The sequence below is a fragment of the Heterocephalus glaber genome, unplaced genomic scaffold (genome assembly GCF_053883595.1).
Source record: "Heterocephalus glaber isolate CG9 unplaced genomic scaffold, H.glaber_assembly_v1.0 deba00000071, whole genome shotgun sequence".
In the NCBI taxonomy this organism is placed as follows: domain Eukaryota; kingdom Metazoa; phylum Chordata; class Mammalia; order Rodentia; family Bathyergidae; genus Heterocephalus; species Heterocephalus glaber.
Genome location: NW_028258137.1, coordinates 12,880,580 through 12,893,741, shown reverse-complemented (window position 1 = coordinate 12,893,741; position 13,162 = coordinate 12,880,580). Strand labels below are relative to the sequence as shown.

At 43.3% G+C, this 13,162-nt stretch overlaps 1 protein-coding gene across 8 annotated transcripts in view; it reads left to right on the top strand.

The window, feature by feature from the left end:
* Positions 1-13,162, top strand: part of Hydin (HYDIN axonemal central pair apparatus protein) — a 410,895-nt gene that overhangs the window by 348,926 nt on the left and 48,807 nt on the right. For all 8 annotated transcript variants that reach the window (XR_015448741.1, XR_015448747.1, XM_087204682.1 and 5 more), the window contains 7 exons: positions 1,473-1,581; positions 3,444-3,648; positions 4,377-4,612; positions 6,538-6,689; positions 7,545-7,734; positions 11,616-11,718; positions 11,914-12,201. Coding sequence is in view for 6 of the 8 variants with exons in the window: in XM_087204682.1 (XP_087060808.1) it covers positions 1,473-1,581; positions 3,444-3,648; positions 4,377-4,612; positions 6,538-6,689; positions 7,545-7,734; positions 11,616-11,718; positions 11,914-12,201 (1,283 nt within the window). In the remaining 2 variants the exon portion in view is untranslated. The remainder of the gene's footprint in view (positions 1-1,472; positions 1,582-3,443; positions 3,649-4,376; positions 4,613-6,537; positions 6,690-7,544; positions 7,735-11,615; positions 11,719-11,913; positions 12,202-13,162) is intronic.

Sequence of the window (13,162 nt, the reverse complement as noted above, 5' to 3'; positions counted from 1 at the left end):
GCTCCTTTGTCAAAGATGAGGTGGCTGAGTACGTCTGGAGTTGTTTCTGCATCTTCTAATCTATTCCACTGATCCTCAGGTCTGTTTCTTTGCCAGTACCATGCTGTTTTTATCACAGTAGCTTTGTAGTATAGTTTCAAAACTTTCCAAATTTAATTTCAAGCTTTTTATAATTTATTTTATAATAATTTAGTAGTGTTTATAGTGATTATTGTAGCTTATGTTTTGCTTACATTTTTATTTTAGCTTATTTTTCATTTTAGCTTGCAAAATATGTTTCATGCAAAACATATTAGAGGGGGTTGGATTTCAGATGTTCTGGTCATTAGCAAGTGAATATTCAAGTATATAAAATTCTTAAAAATTTAAGGTGTACATCAAATAAATTTAAATAGTTTAGAAAAAGTGGGTCTCGAGGCAAAGCAATTATTGGGTAAACTAGCTTCAAGTGAAGTGAAATTAACAAAACCTATATTTGAGCTATTACTTATATTAAGTATTATGACTGTAAATATGAAAAAAAGACAAAATTTAACCTATTTGCCATTTCATTTTTAAATGAAATCAAGTAAAAGATTTGATATAACTAAATAACTTCCCATGCACTGCTTTCCAGTGAACTTAAAAAAATTACTTCTTTTATAAAGACAAAAGGGTTATTTTGGCTCGCAATTTTGTTTGGGTTTTTTTGGTACTGGGGATCAAACTCAGGACCCTGCGCTTGCAAGGCAGGTGGAGAAACCACTGAGCCAAACCCCCGGCCCTTGGCTGGAAATTTTGGATGTTCCAGTCTGTGACCAGTTGGCTCTGTTCCGTGGGCCTGTGAAGAGGCAGGACTTCAGGGCCAGTACCCATGGCAGAGCAAAGCTGCTCCCCTCACAGCCAGGAAGCAAAAGAGAGAAAAAGGAAAGCTGGGTGCAGTGGTGCACACTTGTAACCCTAGCTACTCAGGAAGCTGAGGCAGGAGGATCAAGAGTTCAAGGCCATGCTGAGCAACATAATAAGACCCCATCTCGAAAAGAAAAGAGAGAAATATATACATAAGATTAGATTTTTTTACAAGAGAGACAGAGCGGGGGATTGAAAGAGAAAGAGGAAGAAGAGGAGCTGGGGTCACACAATCCATTGAAGGCATGCCTCCAATGACTTCAGGACTCCCCAGTACTGCCACCCTGGTGGCCAAGCCCCTATCACATGGACTTTGGGGAACACTTACCAAACCATAGCATATCTTATAGAGTAATTTTCAACATCTTTATGAGTCATATTTACTGCATAGTTTCCTTACAGTTATCCAGTGAGTTTGGTCAGTGATTACTAAGCTAGCTCTGCCACTGTGATACCTTCTTGGGCAAAGAAGGGCCTCCACAGTGCCTAGCAGAAAAGACCTTACAAGCAGACAAACAGGTGGTGTCTAATGTCCCTATCAAATGTCTCTATCAAAACCTGAGGGTATCCTCTTCTTTAATCAGAACTGGCCACTTTAGACATGCAAGAGCCCGGGAAAGTGAAAACTTCCTCAAGACTAAATCAGCCAAGTTCTCAGACTCAATTCAGAAAGAAACAAACATCACAAGCCAGGTGAGTGCTCTTCCTTGCTCAAGACACCCAGTAAGGCCACCTTCCAATTAGCTCTCACCACCAAACACCTCCCAAAGATAACAGGCTTTGAATCTACTGTGGCAAGGATACTAAGTAATTATATTGAAACCTCACTTTTATTTTAATTTAAGGCATTACAACCTTTAATTTGAATATCTTCTTTTGCTATAAAACTTTCATTGGCTCCCCCAGTGCCTTAAAATTGTTCCAACTCTCCATATATATTTTAATCAAGCATCATTTATTTATCAGACAGAACCTTGGAGAGAAGCTCTCCTCTGGATGGCTTATCCAGGAATCCTTAGTGCCTAGGACAACTAGTGCATGTAGCAGGTACTCATGGGACAGTGACCAAGTTAGGTTAGTAGCAGCCTCCATGTATGGCTGTACAGTCACCCTTTACCACACCAGGAGCCTCAACCCCACAGACCTGTGTGTAGGGTGCCTGCTAAAGGAGTGTAGTGTGCTAGCCTGTCCAGCCACCTGTAGCAGCCATGTGACAATTTAGGGAAGTTCCTGCTATCCTGAAGGATCCAAAGTTGGTATCTGAGCATTATCAGAATAAAGCGTTCCCTGATACAGTATTACTAGAGAACACACCTAAGGGGATTGAGTTGGGGTGAGAGCACAGGCCGGTGGTTGAAGAAAGAGGAGCACAATTTGGTTGAAATTCAGTCCATCAGAACTAGATCCCTACCCACCACTGTGCTACATTCCAGGGATGGCACAATACATGCCCTAGAGAAGGACACCCTACGTCACACTGCCACTTGGCAGCATTCTGAAACAGAGCAAGAGGAAGCAAGATCCTTAGAGAAAGGAGTGTGTGCTAGCTGTTCATCTCCGGGAGGGGAGACTGGTTATCAAGCCCAGGGGAGGAAGTTCAGCACCTCACCAATAGCGTGCCCTGGTATCATGCCTGTGGAAGGATTTCACCCACCTCGCCCATTTCTGCTAAGGTTCCTAGACCCATCAGGAAGTCCCACACAAACCCAGCTGCCAGAGTAAGAGTCCAGTAAGAGAGCACTCACACAAGTCATGTAAAATGACTTTACCACTCACATCTAGGCAGCAAGAACCAACAGAACTCTAGGACCTGGTCCCCCAAGACTCAAGAAAGCTTCCTCAGAGTAGGAGTCTCATCTGTATGTGCCCCAATTCATACTGCAGCCAGAGGACCCCCAAAAGCATTCTGCTCTGGGTTTTATACTCCCAAGCAAACTTGGACCTCTGAGCTAAAGCAATGCAAAACATCTTCTGGAAAAGATGAGGGCAAAGCCTGGGCTGGCCAAGACAATTCCTCCTTATCTCAGGGCAGTGCATTCTCACCAGTCCACAGTTATCCTTCAAACTTCGAGTGCAAGGGAGCAGATCTGGGTACTCCAAGGACAGACTTCCAGTCACTCCTTTCTTACTAACGTTCTATTTTCTTAGCCTAATCCTGTACTAGATGCTATGCTCTGCGCTTCACATATATTCTTTCATTTAACCCTCCAGCTCCTCTGAGATTGGGAGCTTTTGTCCCACTTTAAATATAAACAGAGAACCAGAGAAGTCATTTGTCCAAGTTCAGACACTTTATATATCACAGGGCTGAAATTCTAATCCAAGAGTATCTGAATCAGAAATCCATAATCTTAACCACCACTCTACTCTGCACCCCTCTTCTGAAAGATCCTCCCCTTAAACTCTGTTTCCTTAAGCTCTGGGCTCCACCATGAGTTCCTTGAACTCTGGGCTCAGGAGAAATGTGCAGAGAAGGGAGTGCTGAGGGAGCTCCAGGCTCCTCTCCCTGGCTCAGGTGACAGTCTCTGCCTCCATCCCTCCCACCTGTCCTACAGGCCCGCTTCTCCCATGGCATGTTCACTGTGTACCCTGGGTCTGGCTCCATCGCTGCCGGAGGACAGCAAGTCATCACCGTGGATTGTATGGCTGACCCAGTGGGAAAGTGTGAGGAGTTTTTAGCCATCGATATCTCTGACCGAGACCCCAGAGAACATCCTGCTGGCATTCCTTATACCTTGCTTGCTGAAGCCTGCCTACCAGGTACTGCCACCCAGGCTGGAGGACCCCCCTGAAAGACCTGCCTGTGTAACACCTCTCTCTCTCAGCCAAATGCCTCTAAAGATGTCCAGCAGATAAGGCTGGCTGCTTCCTTTGGACCTTAGAACTTCCTCGAGGTCTTAGCCATATTTGTCCTTAAAACCTTATAGGCATGCACACATAGAAGGGGATGTGCCACTGCAAACTCCTAGCCTTCCTGAGTCCAGTCCTGGATTCTCAGATAAAAAGTGTTATTATCTGAGAATCCTGGTGACACAGGATGTGGTGCAGGACCCAGAAACACCAAATCCTGCAAATGCTTAGGTTACTCTGTGGGCAGCTCATGCACAGAGAATACTCAGTAACTGAGAACACTAAAGTTTTAACTCAGCAAGTGTTCAGGTAAGGCACAGAGAGAACTCCACTTCTTTGGAACCTCTAACCAAAGCAGGCCAAGGGCTGCCTTCCTCCTAAACCCACCCTGGATCTTGATCTCACCACTTCTTGCCATTGGCAGGAAGAGACTGATGGTGATATGGCAACCTTTTGCAAGGGCAGTGCAAAAGAGAAAGAAATGACTGAATCCGTCCCAGCCCGGACAGACCCTTGTCTGGATTTCCCTGTCTTTCCTCTGCTATGCTTGTCAGAATCCACATTTCCAGATTGAGAATAACAGAGAGCCAGGCATATGGCAAGCAGCATCACCTCACCATCTTCCCCCCACTTGCCAGCCTTTGTTACCGACAACAAGGCCTCAGTATTTGAGGAGCACCACATCTGCACCAGCCTCAACCTGCACCACATCCTGCAGAGCTCAGAGAATGGGGGGCTGTTTGTGGAGGACGAGAACAAGTTCATCTTCTGCAACATCCTGGTGGGCCATCAGGCCAAGGCTCGGTTCAAGATCAGCAATGTGGGCAAGATTCCCTGTGACGTCAACATTGTCGTTAAGCCCGTCTCCAACAAGGTGAGAGGCTCCAATTGGCCCCCGCCCAGCATGGTCAGAGAGCCCTGGGGAGCCCCTACTTGAGACCTTCTGTGCCTAAAGGATTTATCTGGCTCCCAGGCCCTGCTGAAAGTCCTGAGAGGCCACAGGGCCACAGGCTGTGTGTGTCACAAAGGGTGTCTCCTCTGGGTAACTGAGCTAAGCTGGTCAATACAAAGAAGCAACTCATTCATCCATCACATACTTACAGTGTCTGAACTACACAAAGTGCTGAGAAGTCAGGCTTAACATGAGCCACTTCTTCAAACACACCTGCCTCAATTTTGATATTCTTGTCAGGAAGATTTGAGGGATGCCTGGCTACAAGGATGAGGGAGAATGGTGAACAGTTACTGACCCCACCCAAGAGACAGAGCTATGCTAAGTGTCTTACAGTTACTGCTGCATTTCACCTTCCCAACTCTTTCAGACTTTGTATTATTATACTATTCTATCATTAGGGAAACTGAGGCTCAGAAGAGTGATATTCTTCCCCTAGATCCCAGAGCGTGGAAATATACAGCTAGACTTAAAGCCAAGCTTCATCTATGTTCAAGTAAATAAGTGCACATCTCTGGGGTTGCTAGACTCTAAATTCCTTCTCTCTAGGTTCCTTTCCTCACACTGGGACAGAAAAATCCAGGACAACAGAAGGAAGGACTTAATCAATGGGTTTCTATCCCCCCTAATTTCCAGTTAAATGTGTTGCAGATACTGCCTACTTCAGTTCTCTGCCTGGAAGTGGAATTTGGCCCCAGGTGGTCATCATGTCCCTGAGCAGGCATTGTTTATGGCTGATGGGAGTAGGGAGGTCCCCAGGGAGGGTTGGTTTCAGCCTGAGCTTCAGAGAAAATGTGCATTCTCAGAAGACTGTCAGCACAAGAAGGTAAGGTTAGGGAGACCATCTAATCCTTTTGTAACTTCTCTCAGGCCCTGCAACGGCCGGTCATTGTTCTCTGCCATAAGAAGTGAGCAAGCCTCATTTGCAAAGAAAGACTTTTCAATAGGGTTTGCAGACATCAAATACTCTCCACCTGGCCTGCACACTCATCAACTGGAAAAAGAAAAAGAAACCTTAATACTTTCAGCTAAAGAACAAGATGGAATAGCCTGGAGGAGAGAGAGTTTGCAGTAGGGCAGGAGAATGAGCAGCAAGCCCTGGCATCAGTGCAAAGTCTTGTATCCCACCTGCTTCCCATGAAATGAAAAATCCTTTCTGAGCCATGCCAGGGGTCCCCCTAGTCCCAAACACTGCCACAAGATGGGAATGAAGTACTGTGGGAGATTGTTCTAGCCAAGGCCCTTGGAGTTGCAAGGAGCAGAAAACCGCTCAGGTCAGCCCAATTAATGCAGGGTTTACAGCAATAAGTCGAGACCACAGATACAGGTTAGAATATATCATTAGCTATAGCTTCTTGGGATTGGAACTAGCACTTAAAATCTACTCTTCAGAAGATCAGCAGACGCTCCATTCATCTTTCAGATATTGCATGTCTTTCTCACTCTGATTGTTTCTGTTGCTTCATTTTCTAGTCTGGTTTCCTCATTGTGTGTGTGGTTCAACCAGCTTCCCAGTTCAGCTCCCCGTTGACAACCAATGGCAATCTTTAGGCATCTTAATTGACAGACCATGGCTGGGGTGATGGGGAGAATGTCAGGCTGATTAGCTTGACTCATGTGTTTGGGTCAAAGTTCACAGTCTAGCCAAAGGCAGCCAGATCTTGTTTAGGGATGAGTCCCACGGTATCTAAGCTGCTCCTTCCAGGGCCCGAGACTGCAGGAAATTGAGCTTGTCTACCACAGAGCCTGGAGGAGAGAAAGTTCATGACAGGACAGGTGAGCTTAGTGGCAAGCCCCCACATCAGTGCAAAACAGCTGACTTGCTTTGGTTTGCTCCCTTTCTCCAGGCCTTTGCCCGCATCAATGACATCTTTGAAGTGGAACCTAACAAGATGTGTGTGGCCAGTCGCTCAAATGCCTTTGCCACAGTGTTCTTTACCCCACAGGCCATGCAGACTTACCAGTGTATCTTCGAGGCTACCTTGGATGGCTTGCCCAGGTATGGCTCCTGCTCCCTGCAGAACTGTAGCCCACACTGTCTATAGCAAGAGTTCCCAACCCCACACCATGGACCAGAGTCTGTTTTTAGCCTGCTAGGAACCAGGCCACACAGCATTAGGTGAGCAGCCTTGAGCCAGCAAAGCTTCATCTGTATTTACAGCTGCTTCCCGTTGCTCACATCACTGCCTGTGCTCCACCTCCTATCAGATCAGCAGTGGTATTAGATTTTTTAAATTATTATTATTGGTACCTGTTTGCAGTACATACTGATTACATTCACTGTGGGAAGTTGGAACATGTACATGACATATCTTAATTGTTTTTTTATCCCCTTTCCTTCTTCTCCCTCCCTTCATCTCTTAGCACAGGTACACAACATATCACAATTCCCCTTTCTTTTTTATTTCATTCCCCTCCCTCATCTCTTGATTCCCTTCCCATATGCTAAAGACCTATCTCCCTACTTTCTATTGCCTTTTATTTTGCTCTTTATTTATATTTTGGGTTTCTCATGTAAGAGAAACCATGAGATATTTAAGCTTTAAACTTGTGTGCCTGCTTTATTTCACTTAGCAGTATGGTCTCAAGATGCACCCATTTTCCTACAAATGACTCAAGTTTAGAGTAGCTGGAACTCTATGATGAACTGCATATGCAAGGAATCTAAATTGTACAATCCTTTGAATCATCCTGAAACACACACACACACACACACACACACACACACATTTATCTATGGAAAAATGTTTCACGAAACTGGTCCCTGGTACCCAAAAGACTGGGGACTGCTACCTGTGGGATGCCACTTCTGCCACACCAGCCTCACAGGTCTTGATCTTCCTGTTCCCTACAGCACCCTGGCCAGAAACCGGGGCCTCACGTTTGATATTGTTGGTGAGGGAACCCTCCCTCAAGTGACTATTGTGAGGCCAGTTCTCTATAACCAACATGGAAACCCCTTGCTCCTCTTCAAGAGGCTCTTGCTTGGTCATTCAGAGAAACTGCCTCTCATCCTCAAGAACAATGGCACCATTCCTGCCCAGGTAATGCCTGAGGGTGAAGCATAGGTAGAAAGGGAGAAAAATGGTTTAGAAGTTAGCCTCAGCCACTGGGGTCCCTGCCATCTCCAATGTTGAGGACTTCTTGACAGTCCTCAGACATTAACCTGTGTGTGAGACAGGGCCACATAGAGGGGAATCTGGCACATCCTCTGCCCTCTTGGAAGGCAGGAAATCATGTTACACAGAACACCAGTAACTGTCGTGCAAAGCAGTGCACAATGATGTACCCCAAGCTGGGAGGGGAGGATTATATATATTCTTAGTATCTTCATTATTTTTCCTTTTTTCCCTTTAATGAATATTACATTTGTAATGAGGAAAAATCTAAATGAAACTTCATTAGGATAAGAGATGGAATATCTAAAGGGATTTTGACTCAGTCATTAGATTTATATTTTTGTTTTGTTAAAAATATAATAAATTATGTGTCATACAGTGGACTAGGACTTTTGAGAATGATTTCTTTCACCCAGGGAACAAGGGAAAATTCACTGTCAATGATGTTGGAGTAGAGCAGAAAGGATAGTTGGGTGTCACCAAGTGAGTGTGGAAGTACACATATCCCAGAGAGAGAGAAAACTCCAAAGACACAGAAGCAAAAACCTGAGTCTCAGAAACTAGTCAGTTCCAGCTCTGGGAGAGGGAAGCATGCAGGTGGAAGAACAAGGGGAGATAAAAAATGGAGGTGTAGGGCCAGGGATTTAGCTCAGTGGTTCTGCTGTCTGCCTCACAAGCACAAGGACCCAAGTTTGATCCCCAGTACCAAAAAGAAAAAGAAATATGGAGGTGTAGAGAGTGGGAATAACCTGTGGAAGGCTTTGGAGTCTATGTTTGTTTTGAACCCTACAAGACATTAGTTATGTTGCTTTTCTTACTGTTTTTATAATAACAAGACTCATTTAAAGGTACCCATATATTTGTCATTTTTATTGCTCCCCATTTCTACATCTCCAGTTCTCTTTGAGACTCTTTCCCTGATTAATGAAATATACTCTTTAGTATTTCCTTAATGTGGGGTGCTAGTAGTGAATTCTGTCTATTTTTATTTGAAATCTTTATTTTCATTTTTTCGGTGCAAGGGTTTACTGGGGACTGAATCCAGGGCCTTGCAAATCTTTTATCACTGAGCTCCCTTCTCAGCCCTCCTCCTTCTTTTTTTATGTAATTTTTGCTGGTCATAGAATTCTTATTTGGCAGTTGTTTTCTTTCAGAAAATGGGAGATTGTTTTCTTGGGGTGTTCTGGATTCCGCTGTACCTGCAGAGAGATCAGCTGTAACTTTAAAATAATTATTAAGGCAGTCTTTTTTTTTCTGACTGCCTTTAACATTCTCCCCTTGAGTTTGTTTTCTGGAGTTTTACAATATGTCTAGGCATGGATTTTTTTTAATGTGTCCTTCTTGTAATTCACCAGACTTCTTGATTCAAATTGACTTTGGAAAATTCTTAGACATGTCTTTAAACATGGTTTCTATTCCATTCTCTCTGCTTTCCTTCTCGGATGCCAGTTCGATATATTGAAAACCTCAATGAGTGTGTGTGTGTGTGTGTGTTTGTGTGTGTGTGTGTGTGTGTGATTCTTACTGTATTTTCCATTCATGTTTCTCTGGGCTTTATTCTGTATAGTTTGTTTTGACCTCTTCTGTGGTTTGGGTGAGTGTTCCCCCAAAAATATCCATAAGTAAAGACTTCGTCCCCAGGATGGTGGTAGTAGGAAGTGTTATGGATTCTGAAGATGTGGGACCTGAAGGGAGGTCCTTAGGTCATTGAGGGGGTGCCCTCAAAAGAGATTGTAGAACCTGCCAGTTCTAAGAGAAAGACAGAGGAGGAGGAGGAGGAGAGGGGGAGGGGAGGGAGAGAATATGCATGCATGCCTAATAGAGCCTAGCTTAAGATGTGATCACTCTATCTGACATACACTCCAACCATTAAGTGCTGCCCCCATCAGATGACCAAACCAATAGGACTACCTCATCTTGGACTTGAACCGCCAGAACTGTGAGCTAGAATTAACCTCTCTTTATTTCATAAGTAGCCTGTGTCGGGTATTTTATTATAGTGATGAAAAGCTGCCTAACACACCTGTCTTTGGTTCATTAACTCTCCTTTTTAGCTGCACTGAATCTGCTGTTAAACTTTTCCATTAAGTTCTTAAGTTATTTTGTTCAGTTGTAAAATTTCTATTAGTTTCTTTTTCAAATCTGCATGATCAGTTTTTATGATTTGTAGTTTATGCTGAAATTGACAGACTTGCCCTTTATTTCTTAAACACAGTAACCATTGCTATTTTGTAGTATATACACCTGATAATTCCAAAGTCCCTGTAGATGGTTTTCATAGTTGCTTTTTCAGCTCATTCTTGCCCATGTTGTCCTATCTCCTCATGTGCCTGGTTATCTTTTGTTCCTATGTTGGGTGTTACATTTAGAAAGTTATTTAGATTTAGGATAGTGTTATTTTTCTTCAGAGACAGTTGTTTATTTGTTTCTGCCCAGCACTTGGGGACACTAGAAATTCAGAGTCACCTTACGCCAGTTTTAGGTCTTGAGATTTCCTGGGTTACCATGTTTCAGAGCAGAATTGCTATCCTTGGGAGAGTGAGTCATACCCAGCTCACCTTTCATCTTGTGGTACAGACCTTTGAAGTCTTAGCCCTGAGAAAAGGAAGCATTCCCACCCTTTGCAAGCCTTGAACTTTTGTCCTTTGAGGACCAAGAGCCCAAAAGTATAGATATGCCTCCCATCTACCTCTTCCAGTTCAAAAACACCAAGAAAGTTAAGCATCCCCTTCTGGATTCCCACACTCTCATGGACCTTGGTCTGGTACTCTTCACTGTCCCCTTAGCTCTGTAATACTTTGAAGTTTTTCTGTATTTACTCTAGCATTTTTGATTGTCTTGAGTTCAGTGCTGCTGGCTTACCATTACTTTACATTTTTTCCATTATTGTGACTTTTTAAAATGTTCTAACATCTAGTTCAGTGAGTTCCTGCCTACCTCTTGCTGTTTTTGTAATTTTTCTTAACAATTTTTCTCTATTAATCTCATATATGAACTTTGGAGAGAATTTCTTCTTTGGGAATATTTAAACTCTCTTCCAGGACCACAGTTTAGGATTCCTATCCATTTATTTAAATGTTTTATATCAATAATTTACATATAATTGCTACATATAGTTTCTTATTAATTACTAAATGTATAATCTGTCATCTCAGAAGCTTCCTATGTGATATCACTATTTCTCTTTTCTTCATACCACATTTTTTATAGTATTCAAGCTTCCTCATAATGGTGCCAGTATTACTATCTTCTAAAAATTCTGTTGATTTCTCATACCTAAAATCAAATATCTGACTCTAGTCTTACCTTTCTTCTGATGGACTAGAAAGTACTTTTTTCCTTGAAATAGGTCAGAACCCCCCTGTTTTTCTCGTGTTTTGGCAGAATACTTACTATGACACTAGGCAACAAATCTATAGTGTCTGGGAGATGCTGGCTTTTAGGAATTCCTATTCATGCAAACCCTCGTAGAATAATGAGTGCTCATTTCCATTTCCACTTTATAACTGCTTCCATCTGTCACAGATGTTGCTGGCCCCATTTTGACACTGTCTAGCTGTATGATCTGGAAGGTCACCTATACTCTTTGGACCTCCAGTTCCTCAAATAATAAGGGCTGACCTGAATGAATGAATTTTCTTTTGTCCTCTCCAGATCAAATATTTATTCTATCTCTGGAAACTCAGAAAAGTGAACACTAGGGACAGTGACTTTTTGGGGTCCTTCCCAAAAAGTATCTCACCCCAGACTCAAAACTCATGAGCAACCTATGAGCTCAACACTCAACTCTGCTTTCCTTCTGCCAGCTGCATGTGGACCTGCAGGACCAACAAGGAGTCTTCTCCCTGAAAGGGAGGCCAACCACCTCCTACATCTATATCACTGAGGAAAACAAACCAAATGAAAAAGGTAAGTGGAGGGCAGTGGATCTCAATAGCTAGTTTGTTGGGACTTCTTGGGGCCTAGTCGATGCCCACTCTCATCAGTAGTCGCCTCTAGCTAAAACTCCTTCCCATAAATGGGCTGCTTTCTCTTCAGCCAGGCTCTTTATAGATACACATTTCTTTAAACTGATTCTAAATTATATCTTCTTTCTTCTTGCAGCAGTAAAAGCTCACACAGCTTCCCTGGTTGTTTCTCCTGGAAACACAGCTGAATTTGATGTCTTTTTCCACTCCCAGAAAGTTGGGAGAGTGACAGGCATCATTCGCCTGTCAGTGATCGACAACCGGTATGAGGAGACCCTTATCCACCTGGTGGCAGAGGGCTACAAGGATGACATCACCTTGGACAACATCCACGGGCTGGTGGCTTCCTCCAGCCAAGAGGCCTCAAATATTTCTGATGTCATAGAGGTCACTGAGGAAGACACCATGGATGACTTGCTGGCAGGTGGGAGAAGTAGCAGTGAGGTCTTGACAACCACAGACTGTTGGGCCATTTTAAATGAGGAGGAAATTAAATAACAGCTTTAGCTTCCTGAGAATTCAGGAATGAATCTTCTGTTCCCCACTGTACGCTCCATCATGCCCAGCTTGGTCTCTGCCTCCATCCTCCCATTCATTCATGTTCAACCAGTGAACTTTTCCTGAGCATTAGTGCACATGTGCCAGGCACCACACTGAGCCCTAGAGTTGCAAAGTGTATTAAGAAAGTCTCTGTTTTTAGGGAGCTTCTAGGAGTATACTCATTGCAGTTCAGCTAATAAGTGGATTAATGCTTCCTTATAGTTTTCCCTGCCTGTCTTTGGTTGGCTATGTTAGCATTATCTATTTCATCTGAAACACAGACCCTGGCAGGCTTGTCTCATTAGTGAGGAGTCAGATGTGTGCCACCTCTAGAACATCATTCCCCACAGCTTCACTGCTCAGTGAGCATCTTGAGTGTGTGTACGATATCAGCATCACCTGGGATGTTGGAAATGGGAACTTCAGGCCCTCCCTGACCTACTAGATTAGCATCTGTATTTTAACCAGATCCCTAGGTGATCTGTGTATATGTTAAAGCCTAAGACATGCTGCTCTGCTGTCTCTCAACCATTGAAGCTTTGTTTAGCAACCCTATTCTTTGGAGTAGAAAACAAATTTATTTCATTGTTATTACCAAAAAGCATTTGTTAAGCACTCTAATTGTGTGGTTGGTTTCCATAAAGTGAGCTATGAGCACAGTCTCTAGGTTTTTCCAGGAGCTTAATTATAGTCCTGGAATGTACAATTAGGGTTGAAATCACTACTCCTTATGTATTTGATGTTTCACCTTTGTTTGAAGCTATATAGCAACATCTCTCTTGTATCAGGAATTAAAGAGGAGCCAATAGTGAACCCAAGTTCAGAAATCAAATTTCATACCTTTT